Raw genomic sequence first — 24,593 nt, 5'->3', positions numbered from 1 at the left:
AGTAACAGCTCTAACTACCTGGTGACAAGACATTAGAGCTATAAAGGCACCAATAATCAAACTAGTTCACTTGGGCAGCCTATTAGAGCATACAAAACAAAACAAGAAGCTAGGACACAGTAAGCAAACATAAGATAAGTAGAATAACTTACTGATGGCTCGAAGACAACAGTCAATATCAAATAACATAAACAGGCAGACCATGATGGCTTCAGCAAGCTACCAAAACAAAGAACCAAGAAATCTTCTGAAGGAAGAGACTTTCCTGGAACTACCAGAAGTACAGTACAAAAGATTAATATACAGAACTCTTCAAGAGATCAGGAAGGAGGTCATGCAAAATATAGAACAAGCCAAGCAACAAAGAGACATAGCATTAGAGGAACTTAATAAGATTAGAGAAGTGCATAAAGACAAATTTAATAGGCTGCAAGAATCCACAGAGAGACAGCAAACAGAAATTCAGAAGATTAACAATAAAATTTCAGAATTAGACAACTCGACAGGAAGTCATAGGAGCAGAATTGAGGAATGGGAAGTCAGAATTAGTGAGATTGAAGATAAAGCACTTGACACAAACATATTTGAGGAAAAATCAGATAATAGAATTAAAAAAAAAATAAAGAAATCCTAAGAATTATGTGGGACTCTATCAAGAGAAAAATAACCTACCTGTAACTGGAATACCAGAATGGGGGGGATAACAGAAAATTCAGAGAATTGTTGAAGATGTGTTGGCAGAAAACCTCTCTGATATCATTGAAGATGAGAAGATATCTATCCAAGATGCTCATTGAACCCCATACAAGGTAGATCCCAAAAGAAAGTCACCAAGACATATGATAATCAAGCCTGCCAAAACCAAAGGTAAAGAGGGAATTTTAAAGAGTGGCTAGGGATAAATGAAAAGTCACCTACAAAGGAGAGTCAAAAACACTAAGCTCGGACCACTCAGCAGAAACCATGCAGGCAAACAGGCAATGGGATGACATATATAAAGCCTGGAAAGAAAAAAATTGCCAGCCAAGAATTAAATATCCAGCAAAACTGTCTCTCAAATATGAAGGCAAAATTAGGACATATCCAGATCAAGAGATGTTTAGGAAATTTGCAAAAACCAAACCAAAATTACAAGAAATACTAAAGGGAGTCTTCCAATTAGAAAATCAATGACATCAGACAACAACCCAAGACTAGAACACAGGACAGAGCAACCAGATATCAACCTACATACAGAAATCACAAAAATAAATCAAAGCTAAAACGCTGACAACAGGGAAACAGAGACATCATTATGTAAAAAATTACAATGTTAACTCAAAAAAAAAGGGACTAAAAAATATAGTTGTAGATCTTTCATATAGAGAGGAAGTCAAGGCGATATAAAGAAATAAAAGTTTGGGTTAAACTTAGAATAGGGATAAATATTAAGGTAACCAAAAAGGAAACTGACAATCCTATACATCAAAATAAAAAAACACGAAAAATATAAAGACTCAGCAAATACAAAATCAACAACAATGAAAAAGAGAAGACAATTTTTAAAGAAAAATTACTCAAACACAGAAGTGGAAAAAGGAAACTGTCAACAACACACACACACAAAATCAAACTGTCAGCACTAAAATCATACCTTTCGATAATTATCCTGAATATAAATGGACTAAATGCACCAGTAAAGAGACAGAGAGCGGCAGAATGGTTAAAAAAACATGATCCATCTATACTCTGTCTAGAAGAGACATATCCTAGACTTAAAGACACAAACTAAAACTCAAAGGATGAAAAAAATCCAACAAGCAAACAACAATCAAAAAAAACAGCCATGGCAATATTAATTTCTGATAAAACAGACTTTAAAATCTGCCAACAAGGATAAGGAAGGACACTAAATAATGATTAACAGGTCAATGTACCAGGAGTAGATAATCATAATAAATATTTACACACTCAACAACAGGGCTCCAAAATACATAAAACAAACTCTAACAGCACTGGAATGAGACATAGACAGCTCCACAATAATAGTAGGAGACTTCAACACACACTTTCGGTGAAGGATAGGACATTCAGAAAGTCGCTCAGTAAAGACACAGAAGATCTAAATGCCACAATCAGGCAACTTGAACTCATAGACATACACAGAACACTCCACCCAACAGCAGCCAAGTATACTTTCTTTTCCAACTTACATGGAACATTCTCCAGAATATACCACATATTAGGTCATAAAGCAACCCTTAATAGAATCCAAAACATCAAATTACTACAAAAGCATCTTTGCTGACCATAATGCCATAAAAGTAGAAATCAATAACAGAAAAATGAAGGAAAAAAAAATCAAACACATGGAAAGTGTACATCTTGCTCAAAAACTACTGGGTTATAGAAAAAAATTAAGGAAAGAATAAAGAAATTCATAGAATCAAATGACAGTGAAAACACTTCCTACCAGAACTTTTAGGGCACAGGAAAAGCAGTGCTCAGAGGTCAATTTACAGTAATAAATGCACACATCCAAAAAGAAGGGCCAAAATCAAAGTATTATCTCTATAACTTGATCAAACAGAAAGACAGCAGTGAAAGAAGCCCTTGGGCACCAGAAGAAGGCTAATAATAAAAACTACAGCAGAATTAAATGAAATAGAGAACAGAAAAACAATTGAAAGATTAACAAGACCAAAAGCTGGTTCTTTGAAAAGATCAACAAAATCGATAAACCATTGGCCAAACTTACAAAAGAAAAAGAGGAGAGGAAGCAAATACCCCAAATAAGAAATGAGATGGGCAATATCACAACAGGCCAAACTGAAATTAACAGAATACTATGAAAAACTGTAATCCAACAAATTTGAAAACCTAGAGGAAATGGACAAATTTCTAGAAACACATTACCTACCTAAACTAACACAAACAGAGATAGAACAACTAAATAAACCTAAAACAAAAGAAGAGATTGAAAGGTAATTTTAAAAAGTCCAAAAAAACAAAAGCCCTGACTCTGACAGCTTCACTGGAGAATTCTACCAAACTTTCAGAGAAGAGTTAACACCACTACAACTAATGATGTCATTTCAGAGCATAGAAGAGGATGGAATAGTCCTAAACTCATTCTATGAAGCCAGCATAACCCTGATAAAAACCAGATAAAGACACCACAAAAAAAGAAAATTACAGACCTATATCCCTCACAAACTTAGGCACAAACATCCTCAACAAAATTCTAGCCAACAGAATTCAACAACATATCAAAAAAGTAATTCACCGTGACCAAGTAGGATTCATACCAGGTATTCAGGGGTGGTTCAACATTAGAAAAACAACCAGTGTAATCCATCACATAAATAAAACACAAGAACCACATGATCTCACCAACTGATGAAGAAAGGGACAAAGTCCAACATCCATTCATGATTAAAAATCTCAGCAAAACAGGAATAGAAGGAAAATTCCCCAACATAATAAAGGGCATTTATACAAAGCCAACAGCCAACATCATCCTAAATGGAGAGAGCCTAAAAGCATTCTCCTTGACATCAAGAAACAGCAAGGATATCCTTTATCATCACTCTTATTCAACACTGTGCTGGAGGTTCCACCCAGAGCAGTTAGGCTAGATAAAGAAAGGAAGAGCATCCAGATTGGTAATGAAGAAGTGAAAGTATCTCTATTTGCAGATGATATGATCTTACACACAGAAAACCCTCAAGAATCCACAAGAAAACTACTGGAACTAATAGCAGAGCTCAGCAAAGTATCAGGATACAAGATAAACACATAAAAATTAGTTGGATTCCTCTACACCAACGAAGAGAACGTCGAAGAGGAAATCGCCAAATCAATACCATTTACAATAGCCCCCAAGAAGATAAAATACTCAGGAATAAATCTAATCAGAGACATAAAGGACCTATACAAAGAAAACTACAAGACACTATTGCAAGAAACCAAAAGAGACCTATTTAAGTGCACAAACATACCCTGCTCATGGATCAGAAGACTCAACATTGTTGAAATGTCTAGTCTACCCAAAGCGATCTACAGATCCAGTGCAATCCTGATCCAAATTCCAATGGCATTTTTTAATGAGATGGAGAAAGAAATCACCAACTTCACATGGAAAGCAAAGAGACCCCAGATAAGTAAAGCATTACTGAAAAAGAAGAACAAAGTGGGAAGTCTCACACTACCTCATTTTAGAACCAATTGTACCACCACAGCAGTCAAAACACCCTGGTACATAGACCAATGGAACAGAATTGAGGATCCAGGCATAAATTCGTCCACCTGTGAGCAGCCAATATTCGACAACAACTCAAAATCCATTAAATGGGGAAAAGACAGTGTCTTTAACAAATACTGCTGGCATAACTGGATATTCATCTGCAAAAAAATGAAACAAGATCCATCCCTTACACCATGCACAAAAAGTAACTCAAAATGGATCAAAGACCTAAATGTGAAATCGAAAACGGTAAAAATCATGGAAGAAAAAAATAGGGACAAGGCTAAGAGCCCTAATACATGGCATAAACAGTACACAAAACAATCCTAACAACACACCAACACCAGAAGAGAAACTAGATAACTGGGAGCTCCTAAAAAATCAAACACCTATGCTCATCCAAAGGCTTCACCAAAAGAGTAAAAAGATTACCTACAGACTGAAAAAGTTTTTGGCTACAATTCTGATCAGCCTCTGATCTCTAAAATCTACATGGTACTGCAAAAAGTCAACAACAAAAAGACAAATAACCCAATTAAAAAATAAGCAAAGGATATGAACAGGTACTTCACCAAAGAAGACATTTACGTGGCTAACAGATACATGAGGAAGTGCTCAGAATCATTAGCCATTAGAGAAATGCAAATCAAGACTACAATGAGAAAGGTTCTCACCCCAACAAGGCTGTCATTAATCCAAAAAACACAAAATAATAAATGCTGGAGAGGTCATGGAGAGAATGGAACACTTGTACACTCCTGGTAGGAATGTAAAATGGTACAACCACTTTGAAAATCAATTTGGCGCTTCCTTTAAAAGCTAGAACTAGAACTAGCATAAAAAAAAAAAAAGCATATGATCCAGTAATTCCACTCCTTGGAATATATCCTAGAGAAATAAGAGCCTTCAGGAGAACAGATATATGCACACCCATGTACAGTGCAGCACTGTTTACAACAGCAAAAAGACGGAAGCAACCAAGATGCCCATCAACGGATGAATGGATAAATAAATTACAGTATATTCATATAATGGAATACTATGCAACAATAAAAAAAAATGAATTTGTGAAACACCTCATAACATGGAGGAATCTGGAAGGTATTATGCTGAGTGAAATTAGTTGCAAAAGGACAAATATTGTATGAGACCACTGTTATAAGAACTCAGGAAAAAGTTTAAACACAGAAGAAAATATTCTTTGATGGTTATGAGGGTAGGGAGGGAGAGAGAGGGGTATTCACAATTTAGATAGTAGACAAGATTTTTTTTCGGTGAAGGGAAGGGCAACACAGAATACAGGGGAAGTCAGCACCACTGGACTAAACCAAAAGCTAAGAAGTCTCCTGAATACAACCAAATGCTTCGAGGGACAAAGTAGCAGAGGCAGGGGTCTGGCGACCACGGTTTCATGGGATATCTAGGTCAGTTGGCATAACAAAGTATATTAAGAAAATGTTCTGCAGACCACTTTGGTTACTGGCATCTGGGGTCTTAAGCAGCCATCTAAGATGCATCAATTGGCCTCAACCCACCTGGAGCAAAGGAGAATGAAGAACACCAAAGACACAAGGTAATTATGAGCCCAAGAGATAGAAAGGGCCACATAAGCCAGAGATTCCATCAGCCTGGGATCAGAAGAACTAGATGGTGCCCGGCTACCACCAATGACTGCCCTGACAGGGAACACAACAGAGAATCCCTGATGGAGCAGGAGAAAAGTGAGATGCAGACCTTAAATTTTAGTAAAAAGACCAGACTTAATGGTCTGACTGAGACTGGAGGGACCCCAGAGTACATGACCCCCGGACTCTCTGATAGCCCAAAACTAAAACCATTCCAGAAGCCAACTCTTCAGACAAAGATTAGGCTTGACATAAGACATAAAATGATACTGGTGAGGAGTGTGCTTCTTAGCTCAAATAGACACATGGGACTATGTGGGCAGCTCCTGTCTGGAGGCAAGATGAGAAGGCAGAGGGGGACAGGAGCTGGTTGAATGGACACGGGAAATACAGGGTAGAAAGAAGGAGTATGCTGTCACATTATAGGGAGAGCAACTAGGGTCACATAACAATGTGTATAAGTTTTTGTACGAGAAACTGACTTGAATTGTAAACTTTCACTTAAAAAAAAAAAAAAATGCATGGGGAAAAAAAGAAGAAGAATCCAGGCAGAGTTCTTCTTCCAGTTATGGTAAGTTTTTGTATGAGAAACTGACGTGAATTGTAAACTTTCACTTAAAAAAAAAAAAAAAAAATGCATGGGGAAAAAAAGAAGAAGAAGAATCCAGGCAGAGTTCTTCTTCCAGTAATGGCAGACCTGCTAATTTGGACCATCTCTCTTGCTGAGAAAATGAAAAAAAAAAACCTGAACAAATTGTTGTTATGGGGGAAAAAAAAAAACTGCTGAAAGGCATTGAGGAGCTAGTGAAGAACTGCAGAGCTATGATTAAGGAGAAGGGGAAGCAGACATTTGAGTCTGTTTTTCCTTTTGCGTGTCTATCAACTAGAAAAGAGGCATCGGAAAGGCTGAGAAACTAAGCAGCCTTCTGAAACTCAAGGAAAGTTAAAAGCTGTTCGTTTATTTTTAAAGAGAAAGTAAGAATTGAAATCAGTGAGTAAGAAAAACTCAAGTTTTGCAGCAAATGAGAGCAGAAATGTCAGAAGGTGGCAAATGGTACATATGGGATCAAGACAATGGGTTAAAATCCACTTTTAAACGATTTTATTTAAGACATAAGAATACACATGGTACAAAATTTAAATGGTACAAAGAGAATACAGAAAAAGGTAAGTTTCCTCTCATTTCTATTCCCCAATTACCCAGCTCCTCTTCTTGTAGGTAATCACTGTTACCAGTTTCTTAAGCATTTCTCTAGAAATAGTCTATGTATAGAGAATACATTTAGTGCAGATATTCCATAGATACTCAATTTATACATCAACCTTGCACTATTGATATTTAGGATAGATAATCTTTTGTTGTGGGGGGCTGTTCTATGCCTTGTAGGATCTTAAGCAGTAACCCTGGCCTCTATCCATTAGATGCCAGTAATAGATTCCAGTAGCAAACCGTTTTTCACCTCAAAGTGTGACAACCAAAAATGTCTCCAGACATTGCCAAAGTGCAAAATCATTCCCAGCTGAGAACCACTGAAGTAGATGCAAAGCCAAGCACACGTGTGTATTTCTTCCCTAGTTTTTCTTCTATAAATGCATGCCATAGAGTTTTTCATCTTCCTTTTTAAACTTTTAATATTGGAAATTATCCATCAGTAGGACAGAGATTTCAAATTTATTTATATCTTGCGGTCATTAAGTATATTTATTTAGGATATTGGTTATCTGAAGAGCACTCTATGTTTTTGGAAATAGACTTATTTGGGGGAGAAAACACACTATTTTTCTCTGATTTCATTAATGATACCTAGGAATAGCCTACACATAACGCACAAGTTCATCCATCTAAGTATCGCTCCTTGCTGGGTGGCAGCGGGTCCTAATTACTAAAAGTAACAATATATTTTGGAGATCTATATTTGCGAATAATAACAATAATACTGACAGCGGTCAGTGCTTATTAAACATTTACTATGTGCTAAGTGAGTCCCTGGGTGGCACAAATGGTTAAGCACTAGGGCTATTAACTGAAAGGTTGGCGCCCCAAATTCACCCAGAGGTGTCTTGGTGCCCAAAGGTCACAGCCATTGAAAGCCTTATGGAGAACAGCTCTACACATGGGGTCATCATGAGTTGGCTTGGTTTGGTTTATGGGTTAAGCAGTGTTCATAGTACTTTAGATGTATTAACTTATCTAATTCTCACAAAAACCTTGATGGTACTATTTTCTTTTTTTATCAATAAGAAAACCAACGTACAGAGAGCTTCAGTAATTTACCCAAGGTCATATGAGTAGTAATTGTCAGAATCAGGATTCAAATCCAGGCAGTCTAGGTGTCCATCTGAAAACCACTATATTACTTCTTAAACCAAAAACTATAAGTCTTATATGGTCATGTTTACATTCATACATGCATTTCTATTGAATTCAACTGTGGTCATGAATATAAAGATGGCTTTTGTTTATAATGGGTAAGGAATGACGGCCTTGAATTCTATTACTGCACATATCCTGCATTTTCTATTATTACTCCAGTCAATGCTTTCATTTATGTTTTTCTTCGCTAACAAATTACTATCCTATTACTCTTCCACTATTCTTAGTGGGATTTATAACTTGAGCAGTTTTCTTTACCCATACAACACCAATTAGAAATACCCTAACAGTTTTAGGACCACACATAGAACTGTTAGGATATTTCTAATAGGTGTCCCATGGATAAAGAAAACTGCCCAAGTTATGCATTCCACCAAGAACTCCAGGCTGAATAGGGAAAATACAAGAAAGGCTCACTTCTATACAGAGCACTGCAATACAGCTTCCTAAAGTTAGATATGCACTGTGATTTTTACCAATTACTAGCATATCCTGCTAGCTACCTCCCAAGCAGGAATTGGGTATTATACATCTTCATATCCTCAAGTCCAACTTGGTACCCAGCACACAGCTCAATAAATGTTTGCCTAATTCAAGTCTCTTTTAATTTCATTTCACAAAGTTCTTTCTATTTCAGTTTAACAAACACCTTTTGACTGTTTACTACATGCCAAAAACTGTGCCCAGGGGATTAAAAAAACACTTATAAAAACGTTTGCAAAAAAAAAATAATGGCTCTAGACTATGAATATCCAGCCAGAATTAACTGAAATGACACCCTTGACTTCTATACAGGCAACTGAGAAAAAACATCCTTAAGCTCTAAAATCATACTCAAGGCCCACAGGTTTGAGGAGAAATGGTTATACCATCCATGCCCTTAACCTCCTCAAACACTACCACCTTTCTGTTAATTTACTATAAAAGGCCCAAGGTTCAGTTGTTTCATTCCTTAAGGTTGGGAATAAAATTTGTAGTACTGAGCCCCTTGCGACAAGTTTTACTATATCTGAAAAATTTATACTCTGAAACACGAATGAAAAGGTAAGAGATTTCACTGGGGAGAATCAACACAGAAAAGGTTTTTTTTCTATTAATCCTTCACTGTCTGCTAGTTTACGGTCTCACTTGATATTTCTTGCTTTGTATTTTTAAAATATAATTTTAGTTAAACTCAAGCGTTCCTAGAAAGATCACTTTATTATGTGAGGTGTGAGCTGAACGCATTTTTCTTGCATAACCAAAACTTGTTATGGGAAAAGTGTTAGCTTTTATGACTAAAGGTTCATTCAGTGCAAGTACCATTAAAATGTAACCAGAAATTAATATTTGTAATAGTTTCAACCAATTGACTTTCAAATATACAATGCTTATAGTAAATACAGTTGATAAAAATATTTTATATTGAAATGTTATGTCTTCTAAAAACCTACCCACCCACCCACTGAAACCTAATGGGTAACAAAGCAAAAATTTTGCCTACCTGTTGCTTCCTGGCCATGGCAAGTGTTCAGTTCAGCCAAAAGCTGGTTAAAATCATCTTGATGAGCAATCCAGTTGTCCTAAAAATACCAAAACTGAATTAGAGGCAATCTTGTAGTTTACCTATCTTGACTGAAGTAAGATCTATTTTGGAATCAAGGAAAATATAGTAACTAATGTTAAATTTTAATGTTTCATCAAAAATATTATTTTATAAATTTGAATGGAAAAGAACTAATATAAACTTGAAATGTAGTTTACCCATATTAATATTAAAAAGGGGCTTCTCAGAAGCTTAAGTCTTGACTGCAAATGTGAATAACCTATCAATAGTCAACTTATAGTCAAATAACCAGCAAGTAACCTGCACACTAAATATTAAATTAATATTTAAAATTAGTATTTTTTTTTTTCCCTAAGGGAAATTATGTAGTTCAAAGGACAAAAGCAATGGGGGACTTTTGGGTTGCTGAGTCAGAATCGACTTCACTGCAACGGGCTTGGTTTATGGATCTTTCTTTGCTCATTAGAGCTTAACATATTTTGCCTAATTGTATTTGCTTGCAATGACCCCAATTTTATAAAACAATTCTACAGAAGGGGAGAAAGGTATATCAATCAGTACCCGTTTGTAAAGTGGTTAGCTAATAGGTTCATCATAACAGAGAATCTGGCTTTATAATGAGTATCTCCAAAACAATACAAAGCTGCGAGAACCAGGATTTCAATGTCAGAATTTGCCTTATGCACTTTTCCAAGAATGCTCGAGGTTAAGGTATAGTGATGAGGTTACTGGGTAACGTTTCTCCTCAGAAAGTAAGTAAATCTGTGTATCTATCTCCTATACCTACATTCAAAATCAACTTTATATAAACTCTTTCTTTAATGACTTAAAATTTTTGCTGTTAGTCCAGAAAATTTTAGCTGCCCCAGTCCACTACACAGAGCTATTGAACTAATCAAAGTAATTCGGTTTACCTAAGGTATTTATCCAGATTCGTTACCAGATTCCGTTGGCTATAAAAATTTAAGAACAAAGCTTTCCGCTCAGACACTTTCTAAATCAAAGATGCTGAAAATGATAAGTATAGTAGGCCACTAATTTTTAATTACAGTATCTTTTTAAAATTAATTTTTATTGTGCTTTAAGTGAAAGTTTACAAATCAGGTCAGTCTCTCTCTCATACAAAAATTTACATACATCTTGCCACATACTCCTAATTGCTCTCCCCCTAATAAGATAGCACAGTCCTTCCCTGACAATCTCTTCTCATGTCCATTCGGGCAGCTTCTGGCCCCCTCTGCCCTCTCATTTCCCCTCCAGACAGGCGATGCCTACACAGTCTCATATGTCTACTTGATCCAAGAATAAAGCATCATATTTCCAAAGTGTAAATGTTTAAGAAGAAATATGAATAAATTCAACTGCTATATACCAACAGTTAGAAACAAGGAATGGGATACTATTTTCGTGAAGTATATCTGAAACTAAATGACACCAACTCTTAATAATATATGCTAATACTAGAACACTGACTAGAACACAGGTAAAGATTCTTTTCTATCCCAATATTTCTATAGAAACATATATGTGTGTGTGTGTGTGTGTGTGTGTGTGTGTGTGTGTGTGTATTTTATTTTGGGGGGGCCAAAGTTTAGCAATAAAACAAGTTTTGATTTCTTAGGTATCAGCAAATAAAGGATCCCATATGGACAATAAGACAAGGTGAAGACATGTTACATGATGAAGAACCAGCTTAGTTAAGGACTCTCTTGTTTTCTAAAGCATGGATAATACATGCTTGAACAATTAAAAATTTATCAATTTGACTTAATAATAATTTTGATATTTACAAAATTCAAATCAATTATGCAATAAAAATATCCAGCAGACACACTGTTGCTCACTTCATTATTGATTGTAGCTCCAAGCCCCAGGTGGTTATTTTTAACTTGAACTTTAATATGTTCTGTGGCTCCTTGCTCTTGAGCTCCTAAACCCTGTGAATATCAGACACAAATAGAGTTAGCATTCTTATCATGGACAAACAAGAGATTACTTATTTCTTTCTTTATTAGCTATTCAATTAATCAGGATACAAACTAATGAATTCTTACAAGAGAATATCTTCTATAATACCAAGGATTCACTTCTAATAGTGAATTGCTACTCTTCAATTAGAGACCAAATTTAAAGCCTATGTAAACACTGAGTAAAAAATGCCTCTTTAAGATGCTCAGAAGCAAAGAGGACTGCCACAAACGTATTAGAAGCCCACCACAGGTATTAAGATTCTATGGCTCTCTCCATGAAATAATTTTACAAAGCAACCCTAGGGGAGGGGAAAGCAGAAGGGTGACTCTAAGTCACCTGCATCAATTAGCACCCATTATAAGATGTTCCAGGTAAAGGGAACAGCAAGTGCAAACACGCTAAGGTGGGAAAGAGCTTGGTGTACTGGAGAATCTAAAGGCAGCCAGGGTGACTGCAACAGAGTGAATGAAGTGAAATAAGATATGAACGGGACTAGGCCTCACAGGGTCTGGAAGTTATGGTAGGAATTAGATTTTATTTGAAAAACAATGGGAAACCAGTGAACTTTTAAGGGAATATATGATCTAATTTTCATATTTTAAAATATCATTCTGGCTGTTGTATGGCAAGTGACCTAAGGAAGAGAGTGATCAAAGGAGGAAAAGAAGCAAACAAAGCTGGAAAGCAGTTGAGAGGTTACTGCAGTGATCATGGCAAGTGATGACAGTGGCTATACCTGAATAAAAAATAGAGAGGAATAATGGCAGGATGTGGGAAATAAGAGAAGCAGAAGAACTAAGCACAACCCTCAAGTTTCAGGCTTGAGTAACTGTGTAGATAGGTTGCCATCTGCTTAAAATGGGGAAAACTTGGAAAGGAAAACAGTTGGAAGGGTCCAGAGTTTTATAATAAAACCCAAACTTGAGATGCTTACTCAAATGAAAATGTCAAGTAGGCTGATGAATTTACAAGTTTGAAGCTCAGAGGCTAGATACAGAAAACTAACAGTTCTCAGACTTTAGATGATAATTCAAAGCCATGGTGTGGGAATGACTGAAATCACCTGAACAGAAATTAGAACAAGTGCTGAGATTGAACCCTGAGGAGCTCCAAAGCTCTAAAATTTGCAAGGGGAAGAGCTGGCAGCAAATTTCTGAGCAGCCTGGTGAGGTACAAGGAAAATGCAGGAGATGGGGTAGCATTATAGAAGCCAAGACAGAAGAATTTCAAGGAAGGAGAAATAAATTTTGTCCAATACATCTAAGGGGTGAAGTAACGTGAAAACAAAAAAGGGTCCATTAGATTTGGCAATGAGATCACTAAAGACCTTGAAAAGAGGTATTTAAGTGTAGAGATATAAACAGAGGCCCTGCTAGAGTCAGGAATAATGGAAGGTGAGGAAAAAGGAGAAAACGTGTAGCCAAGCTATAAAGAGGAATAAAATATTACTCTTAGGAATATGTTGTTGTTGTTAGGTGCCATGGAGTCGGCTCCAGCTCACAGTGACCCTATGTACAACAGAACGAAACACTACCCAGTCCTGCACCATCCTCACAATTGTTGTTATGTTTGAGCTCACTGTTATCAATCCATCATATCAAGGGCCTTCCTCTTTTTCACTGGCCCTCTACTTTACCAAGGATGATGTCCTTCTGCAGGGACATGATAACATGTCCAAAGTACACGAGACAAAGTCTCACCATCCTCGCTTCTAAGGAGCATTCTGGCTGTACTTCTTCCAAGGCAGATTTGTTTGTTCTTCTGGCAGTCCATGGTACATTCAGTATTTTCACCAACAGCATAATTCAAGGGCATCAATTCTTCTTCAGTCTTCCTTATTTGTTGTCCAGCTTTCACATGCATATGAAGTGAATGAAAATACCATGGCTTGGGTGGAGCATACCTTAGTCCTCAAAGAGACATTTATGCTTTTCACAATTTGCAGTAGATTTGCCCAATGCAAGACATCTTTTTATTTCTTGACTGCTGCTTCCATGGGTGTTGATTGTGGATCCAAGTAAAACGAAATCCTTGACAACTTCAATGTTTTCCATATAAACGCACTTTATATTAAACACACTGATGGTTAAGTATGATTCCATGGGCAACTAATTTAAGGCACTGTACATGAACCGAGAACATTTCAAGATCTATCCTGAAGTACAATGCTGTCAGTGACAGGACAATATCCATATCCCTACAAGGACAACCAGTTAATACAACTATTATTTAAATTTACACACCAACCTCTAAGGCCGAATATGAAGAAATTGAAGATTTTTACCAACTTCTGCAGTCTGAAATTGATCAGACATGCAATCAGGATGCATTGATAATTACTGGTGATTGGAATGCAAAAGTTGGAAACAGAGAAGGAGTGGTAGTTGGAAAATATGCCCTTGGTGATAGAAATGAAGCCAAAGATCACATGATAGAATTTTACAAGACCAAAGACTTCTTCTTTGCAAATACGTTTTTTCAACAACATAAATGGCGACTATACATGTGGACCTCACTAGATGGAATACACAGGAATCAAATCAATCATATCTGTGGAAAGAGGCAAGGGAAAAGCTCAATATCATCAGTCAGAACAAGGCATGGGACTGACTTCGGATCAGACCATCAATTGCTCATATGTAAGTTCAAGCTGAAGCTGAAGAAAATCAGAACAAGTTCACAAGAGCCAAAGTACGACCTTGAGTATATCCCACCTGAACTTTAGAAGGAGCCCTGAGACCACCTCAAGGATAGATTTGATGCATTGAACACTAATGACCAAAGGTCAGACAAGTTGTGGAATGACATCAAGGACATCATACATGAAGAAAGAGGTCACTAAAAAGACAGGAAAAAAAGAAAAGACCAAAACGGATGTCAGAAGAGACTCTCAAAGTTGCTAAAGTGAACAGAAGAAATGATGGAGTGAAGAGAAGACTTCAAAGGCCGACTCCAGGAGACAAAGTATTATAATGAAATGTGCAAACATCTGGAGTCAGAAAACCAAAAGGGAAGAACATGCTCAGCATTTCTCAAGCTGAAAGAACTGAAAAAAAAAAATTCAATATAAACACACTTTATATTAAACACACTGATGGTTAACTATGATTCCGTGGGCAACTAACTTAAGAAAAAATTCAAGCCTCAATCCTCATGAAGGATTCTATGGGCAAAATTCTGAACAACGAAGGAAGCATCAAAAGAAGATGGAAGTGATACAGAGTTACTGTACCAAAAAAAATTGGTGGACATTCAATCATGTCAGGAGGTAGCATATGATCAAGAACAAATGATAATAAAGGAAGAACTTCAAGATGCACTGAAGACATTGGCAAAAAACAAGGCTCCAGGAATTAACAGAATACTAGTTGAAATATTTCAACAAATGGATGCAGCACTGGAAATGCTCACTTATCTATGCCAAGAAATTTGCAAGACAGTTATCTGACCAGTCAACTGAAAGAGATCCATATTTATGATTATTCCAAAGAAAGGTAATCTAACCAAATGTGGAAATTATTGAACAATACCATTAGTATCACACACAAGTAAAATTTTGCTGAAGATCTCTCAAAAGTGGCTGCAGCAATACATTGACAGGGAACTGCCAAAAATTCAAGCTGGATTCAGAAGAGGATGTGGAATGAGGGATATCATTGCTGATGTCAGATGGATCATGACTGAAAGCAGAGAATACCAGAAAGACATGTACCTGTGTTTTACTGACAACACAAAGGCATTTGACTGTGTGGATCCTAACAAATTACAGATAACATTTTGAAGAATGGGAATTTCACAACACTTAATTGGGTTCATGAGGAACCTGTACATAGATCAAGAGGCAATCGTTTGAACCAAACAAGGAGATAACAGACAGTTTAAAGTCCAGAAAGGTGTGTGTCAGGGTTGTATCTTTTCACCATACTTACTCAATCTGTATGCTGAGTGAATAATCCGAAAACCTGGACTATATGAAGAAGAACGGGGCATCGGGATTGGAGGAAGACTCGTTAACAACTTGTTATGCAGATGATACAACCTTACTTGCTGAAAGTGAAGAGGACTTGAAGCACTAACTGATGAAGATCAAAGATCACAGCCTTCAATATGAATTACACCTCAACATAAAGAAAACAAAAATCCTCACAACTGGACAAATAAGCAACATCACTATAAACAGAGAAAACATTGAAATTGTCAAGGATTTCATTTTACTTGGATCCACAAACAGCATTTAAGAAATCAAATGATGTGCTGCATTGGGCAAATTTGTCACAGAAGACCTCTTTAAAGCGTTAAAAAGCAAAGATGTCACTTTAAGGGCTAAGGTGCACCTGACCCAAGCCATGGTGTTTTCTATCACCTCATAAATGCATGCAAAAGCTGGGCAATAAATAAGGAAGATGGAAGAATTGACGCCTTTCAAGTATGGTGAAAATACCATGGAGTGCCAAAAGAATGAACAAATCTGTCTTGCAAGAAGTATAGCCAGAATGCTCCTTAGAAGCCAAGAATGGCGAGACTTGGTCTCATACACTTTCGACATGTTATAAGGAGGGATCAGTCCCTAGAGAAGGACATCATCCTTGGTAGAGTCAGTGAAAAAAAAGGAAGACCCTCAATGAGATGGAATGACACAGTGGCTGGAACAACTGGCTCAAACATAACAATGATGACAAGGAAGGCACAGGACTAGGCGGTATTTCATTCTGTTGTAAACAGGGTCACTATGATTCAAAACCAATTCGATAGTACCTAACAACAACAATATACAAACCAAGCTAACAATGGCAGATTAAATGATAAAGAGTTGACATTTATGTACAATTCTAATTTTATCCTCACAAGTTCACTACAATTTGGTTATTTCTCCAAAATCACTTATTGATGATCCAAACATAAACTTCTCCCAGACTCCTAAGATTTCTTTCGCTTTTCTCCAAAATACCTTTCCTTTAGACCATCCCATTTTCTCTAACATCTTCTGGCCAAACTTGGAACCATCATTACTCCATGCAGTGTTTCTTGGATCCACAGTCCACTTCTGCTTCTGCCGACCTATAAATGAAAAAAGTAACTCATCGGCGACTTATCCTTCAAATTTGGAAATATATACAAATATACATACATAAGATCTACATCAAACCTTATTAGCTAGTATTCTATATGTGAGGCTGGTTATCAGTATGTGCCCAGAGTTTACATCTCTACATAGTAGTGCTTGCCAGTGGTTTTTAACACTTTAAAGATGTCTTTTGCAGCAGATTTGCCCAATGCAATATGTCGTTTGATTTGACTGCTACGTCCATGAGCACTGATTGTGGATCCAAGTAGAATGAAAACCATGACAATAACAATATTTTCAATATAAACACACTTTATATTCAACACACTAATGGTTAAGTATGATTCCATGGGCAGCTAATTTAAGGCATGATGTAAGAAGACATTTTTGAGAATGACTTAAAACACCCTCTGCAATAAGAGCCTCATACAGTTCAGATTACAATAGACTATAATGCTTACACAAGAGATTGGATATCCAAGGTCAGTTCTTTCCCAGGAAAATGGCAGGTATCCTCAACCAATGTGGCTAGAGCAATTTTTCTCAAATGAAGATGTTAAAAAAAGGGGGAGGGAGGACTCCCATTAAAATAAAAGAGTACCATTGGGTTAAACAAAACTTAATAGTGTTCCATATGGAAGGATTTCCCAGAATCTTTAATATGCAAATGTTAATATCTTCTTAGATATGTGTATATCTTATTAGAGGAGGGTAGAGGTAAGCATTCTGTGTTTCCCAAACTTATTTGACCACAGATAGCCCCTTTTCCCTGGAACATTTCCTACCTATATATAGAAATTTCCAGATTTGGGAAATTCTGTCAAGGAAAACAGACTGTCTATGGTCTGTTCAGATTGGATCGTCTTTTATCTGTCCATTGTTATTCTTATTCCACCATCTGTTCTGTGCTCAGGTGTCATGTTGTCCAGAAAACAGCTAACATAGGAGGGCTGACTGCCAGCCTTTCAAATGGCTGCTTACAAGGTTGGCTTTTGGCTGGTCTCTGTTAACTTGGATTTTGGGGAGGTTCTCACTATTGTCAGACTAATAAGAGTGGCTCACTATGACTGTTTGTACAAACAATATGGTTTATGCTGAACATCTGCTTTTCTTCTAGAAGTCTGGTATTTTGGTATATGCTAAGCAGAGGTTGCCTACATGATCACTGCTGGGAGAATGAAGCATGTTTTGGGTGACTATGGTCCCTGGGTGACATAAATGGTTTGCATTCAACTGCTAACCTAAAGTTTGGTGGTTTGAATCCATCCAGCAGCACTGTGGAAGAAAGACCTGGCACTTTGCTTCCATAAAGATTACAGAAACGAAAATCCTATGGAGCAGTTCTGTAACTGCTATGGACTCTGTAACACATGGGGTTACTATAAGCTGGAATCCACTTGACTCCACTGGAAAAGGAGTCTTGTAGCTTATACTTGGTTTCCCGTTGCCCCATGAGCCTTTTCCCTTTACTGATTTTGCTCTGCATTCTTTTACTTTATATATCTTAGCCGTGAGTCCTGTGGGTCCTCCTAGTGAATTGCTGAAACTTGGGGGGGGGGTCTTGGGGATCCCCAACATAACCTGGAACAGCAGGGTAAGGGCTAGTGCTGGGTCTCAGGGTAGAGTGCCCTGAATTTGCACAATTTCTACTTGGGATGATGCATTCAACCATCCTCTAGCAGGATGTCTCTCCCCACTGGAGATCTAACTGTTAATGGTTCTCCTGTCAGGATCCTTCTAGGGTAACTCCAATAAACTATCCTCCAGACAGCAGCTACGACAGACTTCACTTTTCAGTCACTTCATGCGTAATACCACATGGCTTATGCCAGGAGTCAGCTAATTCTGCAGGGTGTATTGAGTCCTAAGAGCCAGGGACAGAGTTTATCTTTTTTTCTTCAAAGAGACTTTCAGACATTCAAGAGCTCAAGATATACAACCATGTATTCTAATTTTAAAAAATTATTCAAGACATTCAACACTGAAGAAGCTGTAGTATAAAATACTAATGCAGTGAGCATTAAAATCCATTAACTATAGTGTTGTAATTTGGTTACAAAATGTAATAATTTCAGGTATCAAAAATTGGTCTATAAAAGTAAAGATTCTAAGAAAAAATTAATATCTTAATAACAACCTGGTCTAAAACTCCAAATTTATATAAAGATTGGAAAGTGAGGATGATAGATAAAACTCTTGCCTTACCATGTGACAAAGTTCAACACTCATTCATGATAAAAACTCTCAGCAAAATAGGAATAGAAGGAAAATTCCTCAACATAATAAACGGCATTTATACAAAGCCAACAGCCAACGTCACCCTAAATGGAGAGAGCCTGAAAACATTCCCACTGAGATCGGGAACCAGACAAGGATGCCCTTTATCACCACTCATTCAACATTGTGCTGGAAGTCCTAGCCAGAGCAATTAGGCTAGATAAGGAAATAAAGGGCATCCAGATTGGCAAGAAAGAAGTAAAAGTATGTCTATTTGCAGATGAGGTGATCTTGTATACAGAAAACCCTATGGAATCCTCCAGAAAACTAGTGAAACTAATAGAAGAGTTCAGCAGAGTATCGGGATATAAGATAAATGTAAAAAAATCAGTTGCATTGCTCTACACCAACAAAAAGAACATCCAAGAGGAAATCACCAAACCAATGCCATTTACAGTAGCCCCCAAGAAGATAAATACTCAGGAATAAATCTTACCAGAGATGTAAAAGACTTATACAAAGAAAACTACAGTACACTTCTGCAAGAAACCAAAAGAGACTTACATAAGTGGAAGAACATACCTTGCTCATGGATAAGAAGACTTAACATTATAAAAATGTCTATTCTACCTAAAGAGATCTATACATTTAATGCAATTTCGATCCAAATCCCAACGACATTCTTTAGTGAGATGGTGAAACAAATCACCAACTTCATATGGAAGTGAAAGAGGCCTCGGATAAATAAGGCATTACTGAAAAAGAAGAACAAAGTGGGAGGCCTTACTTTACCTGAGCAGTCAAAACACCCTGGTACTGGTACAGCAACAGATACATGGACCAATGGGACAGAATTGAGAATCCAGATATAAATCCATCCACGTATGAGCATTTGATATTTGACAAGGCCCCAAAACAGTTAAATGGGGAAAAGACAGTCTTTTTAATAAGTGGTGCTGGCATAACTGGACATCCACCTGCAAAAAAATGAAACAAGACCCATACCTCACTCCATGCACAAAAACGAACTCAAAATGGATCAAAGACCTAAACATAAAGTGTAAAACGGTAAAGATCATGGAAGAAAATATAGGGACAACGTTAGGAGCCGTAATACATGGCTTAAACAGGATACAAAACATTATAAAGAATGTAGAAGAAAAACTAGATAACTGGGAGCTCCTAAAAATCAAACACCTATGCTCATCCAAAGAGTTCACCAAAAGAGTAAAAAGACTACCTACAGACTGGGAAAAAGTTTTTAGCTATGACATTTCTGATCAGCGCCTGATCTCTAAAATCTACATGATACTGCAAAAACTCAACTGCAAAAAGACAATAAACCCAATTGAAAATGGGCAAAAGATATGAATAGACACTTCACTAAAAAAGACATTCAGGTAGCTAACAGATAGATATATGAGGAAATGTTCGCGATCATTAGCCATTAGAGAAATGCAGATCGAAACTACAATGAGATTTCATCTCACTCCAACAAGGCTGGCATTAATCCAAAAAACACAAAATAACAAATGTTGGAGTGGCTGTGTAGAGACTGGAACACTTCTACACTGCTGGTGGGAATGCCAAATGGTACAACCACTTTGGAAATCAATTTGGCGCTTCCTTAAAAAGCTAGAAATAGAACTACCACACGATCTAGCAATCCCACTCCTTGGAATATATCCTAGAGAGATAAGAGCCTTCAGGAGAACAGATATATGCACACCCATGTTTATTGCAGCACTGTTTATAACAGCAAAAAGATGGAAGCAACCAAGGTGCCCATCAACGGATGAATGGATAAATAAATTATGGTATATTCACACAATGGAATACTACGCATCGATAAAGAACAGTGAGGAATCTGTGAAACATTTCATAACATGGAGGAACCTGGAAGGCATTATGCTGAGTGAAATTAGTCAGCTGCAAAAGGACAAATATTGTATAAGACCACTATTATAAGAACTTGAGAAATAGTTTAAACTGAGAAGAAAAAAACATTCTTTTGTGGTTACGAGAGCAGGGAGGGAGGGTGGGAGATGGGCATTCACTAATTAGACAGTAGATAAGAACTACTTTAGGTGAAGGGAAAGACAGCACACAATACAGGGGAGGGCAGCACAATTGGACTAAACCAAAAGCAAAGAAGTTTCCTGAATAAACTGAATGCTTCGAAGGCCAGCATAGCCGGGGCAGCGGTCTGGGGACCATGGTTTCAGGGGACATCTAAATCATGTGGCATAATAAAATCTATTAAGAAAACATTCTGCATCCCACTTTGAAGAGTGGCCCCTGGGGTCTTAAACGTTAGCAAGCAGCCATCTAAGATGCATCCATGAGTCTCAACTCACCTGGATCAAAGGAGAATGAAGAACACCAAGGACACAAGACAATTACGAGCCCAAGAGACAGAAAAGGCCACATGAACCAGCAACTACATCATCCTGCGACCAGAAGAACTAGATGGTGCCCGGCTACAACCGATGACTGCCCTGACATGGAACACAACAGAGAACCCCTAAGGCAGCAGGAGAGCAGTGGGATACAGATCCCAAATTCTCACAAGACCAGAGTTAATGGTCTGCCTGAGACTAGAAGGACCCCGGTGGTCAACGCCCCCAGACCTTCTGTTGGCCCAGGACAGGAACCATTCCCGAAGCCAACTCTTCAGACATGGATTGGACTGGACAATGGGTTGGAGAGGGATGCTGGTGAGGAGATGAGAGAGAGGGTGGAGGGGGTTAGATGCTGGCAAAATGGACACGAAAAAACAGAGTGGAGGGAGAGAGCAGGTTGTCTCATTAGGGGGAGAATAACTGGGAGTATGTAGCAAGGTGTATATGGGTTTTTGTGTGAGAGACTGACTTGATTTGTAAACTTTCACTTAAAGCACAATAAAAATTATTTAAAAACAAAAAATTCTTGCCTTACACAGGGAGGCTTTTTCAAGCCAAATTTCTTGTCTTACATAGGGGAAACTCAATAAAATAACATTTGATAATGAGGGAAATCAGGATAAAGAATGTTGTTGAGAAAGAAAAAGAAAACCACTAGTAGATTAAAAAATAGGATATGTGCATGTGGTGAAGGTTACATATATATTTATGTATAGTCCAAATGGCAAGGGAACACAAAGGAAATAGCATACTTAAAATATATGAAAATGTTCACTATCTGATGTTAAATAGGAAAAAAAGTAGGACACAAAACTGTACCTACAGAATATGCCAATTTTATGAACTTTAAGAGAAGAATAACTGCTGGGTAGTGGGGTTGCCATTAGTCGGAACTGACTAGACAGCAACTGACAACAGTGAAACTGAGGATCACTTCCTGGGACTTTTCTATGCTTCTATTTTCTTATCTCTAAAATAATAACCCTAAATATCTAATCACAGGGGATGCCTTAAACATAACTTAGAAAATTACTTTAAAAACAACATATAATATTACATATTTTCACGACAAAGCCTTCAAAATTTGTAGTTAATGGTGAAAAAGGGAGAAGTGAAAATATACTCTCTTGAAATCATGCAATCTACACTACTGACGTCTACAAATAGTGTTTTACACCTGTATATCATTTCATACTTTAAAACTATTTTCACATTTACCACCTTGTTGATTATCTTCTACGGCAATCTAGTAATGAACAGAATAAGAGATGTCTTTAACACACTCCACAGAAATTGATCATGGAAACAAACCAAAATGAATAGCAGAGCCAGGGCCAATGTTCCCAAGTGCATGTTGAACTGAGCTTACAAAAAATAATATTAAAACCAGAAGAGATCTGTGGGAGTTATGCTTTTGTCTTGATTGCTCATTTTCACGGATCAAGAAATAGAGCCTAAACGGTCACCACCTAAAACATACTGCTTTCTATGAGTTCCAATTTAAAAATAATAGAAAACCACTAGAACCCAGAAAGAAATTAAAGACACTGGTATAACTAAGTAAATTTTGCCAATTTCTAGCTGAATGACTTTGGGCAAAATACATTCCTCTGAATCTCAATTTCTGCCCAGTGGGACCCTTTTCGTTTTGTGCTCCTATTCCTCCTTTCATCCCTTGGATAGTATAATGTTGACAGCACTTGTTTCCCAAAATCCCTCTGCAGTTGCTGATGGTCTTTTAAACAAGCTGTTTACGCTCAGTGATCAAACCAAAAACCAATTTCGCTGCGTCCAATCAATTCGGACTCAGAGCGACCCTACAGGGCAGAGGAGAGCTGCCCCATAGGGTTTCTAAGGCTGTAAATCTCTACCGAAGAGAAGGGCCACATCTTCCTCCGTAGAGCGGGGGGTCGGTTAGCTGGCGAGCACTTAACTACTGCGCCCCTAGGGATCCTTGACGACTATACAACGTCTCCCAAAAAGTTATGGGTTGGCTTTTCAAGACTGCCATCTGGTGGCAAAAGACCTCAGCTACAGGTACCGTTCAGACAAGTAGCCTCCAGAGAGAAGGAATTCATAAACTTCAATACCGTACCTAAAGTGAGAGTAAATGTCAGAAGCAACTGAGGTAGAATGCATCAGGCGTTGAGGCCAACACTCTTATCATGGAAGAGTGTTGATAATTTCAACTAACCAAGTCAAAATAGCTACAGCTTTACTTAGAATTACTCATTAGCCCTGCACCCCCTCAAAAGGCTAACTTCCTGTTTGATGTTTTTAACCCCTTCGCATTTCTTTTTCGGCCGAGTGTGCTAATCATTTGCACAACGCAGGGCCTCCTTTCTTTGAGTACAATGTATTTTCAAAAGCGGGATTTCACTGCCTGAAGTGTTCGTTTTGGCCCAACCTCCTCTTTTTAATCTGAGAAAGCTGAGGCCCTGGGAAGTCAAAGAACCACTCCGGGTTACCACGACCTTTGGTATCTGAGCCAGCCCTAGCACCCCGTGTCCCGACTCACATTCGAACACACCGCTCGCGTCCCTAGGTTAGTGTGAGGATCCAGAGTCCCAAGGGCACATTCGCAGTGTTTTTTTCACTAGCATATTGGTAGCTAACATTCGGGGAAGGCTGGAGCTGAAAAGCTCTGAGGCGGGGCGAGCAGAACTGGGCTTCCCAGGCCTCCAACTCCAGGCATCTGACGCCTCTACCCCACTGAACGCCGACGACTGCGCTCCCGGCCACACATTCCCGCCGAGCGCGTCACCCAGGAATCTTCACCCTCGTGCCCTAGTCGGGCCTTGGCTTCAAACACTCACGCTCAGCCAGCATTGACATCTCGGAGAGTCCGTTACGCCGCGAGCTTTCGGACCTGAACGACTGCGGCGACTCTACTCCGGGCGGGGGGAAAAACCAGAATCGCGGGAGTAGCCAGACAGGCAGATCGGATCGGCAAGGGGGCGCGTACTAGTGACGTCTGTGAAGTGCGACTCGCTCCTGTAACACGGAGCGAGTAGGCGGGGCGCTAGCCGTCTGAGATTGGGGTTGGGGTTGGGGCTGTAAAATGAGAGGGGGAGCTGCGGGGAAGAACGCAGAGCGCAGTTGAGGGTGGTTTGGGGTCAAACGGAGGTGAAGAGAGGAGTATTTTTTCATTCACTTGAACAAATATAT

The 24,593-nt window shown here is 38.1% G+C and overlaps 1 protein-coding gene across 3 annotated transcripts in view; it reads right to left on the bottom strand.

Moving 5' to 3' along the window:
* PINX1 (PIN2 (TERF1) interacting telomerase inhibitor 1) overlaps positions 1–24,389 on the bottom strand; it is a 163,101-nt gene extending 138,712 nt beyond the window's left edge. Inside the window, exons 1-4 of one of the 3 annotated variants that reach the window (XM_049865210.1) lie at positions 24,242–24,389; positions 16,690–16,799; positions 11,615–11,707; positions 9,708–9,786 (exon numbers count right to left, since the gene is read on the bottom strand). In XM_049865210.1, the coding sequence (XP_049721167.1) occupies positions 9,708–9,786; positions 11,615–11,707; positions 16,690–16,799; positions 24,242–24,260 (301 nt within the window). In that variant the 5' untranslated portion in view covers positions 24,261–24,389. The other 2 variants (XM_049865212.1, XM_049865211.1) reach the window with 2 other exon arrangements.
* Between the last annotated feature and the right edge of the window lie 204 nt (positions 24,390–24,593).

This window comes from Elephas maximus, chromosome 22 (genome assembly GCF_024166365.1).
Source record: "Elephas maximus indicus isolate mEleMax1 chromosome 22, mEleMax1 primary haplotype, whole genome shotgun sequence".
Taxonomy (NCBI): domain Eukaryota; kingdom Metazoa; phylum Chordata; class Mammalia; order Proboscidea; family Elephantidae; genus Elephas; species Elephas maximus.
This window is presented reverse-complemented; position numbering and strand designations above follow the sequence as displayed.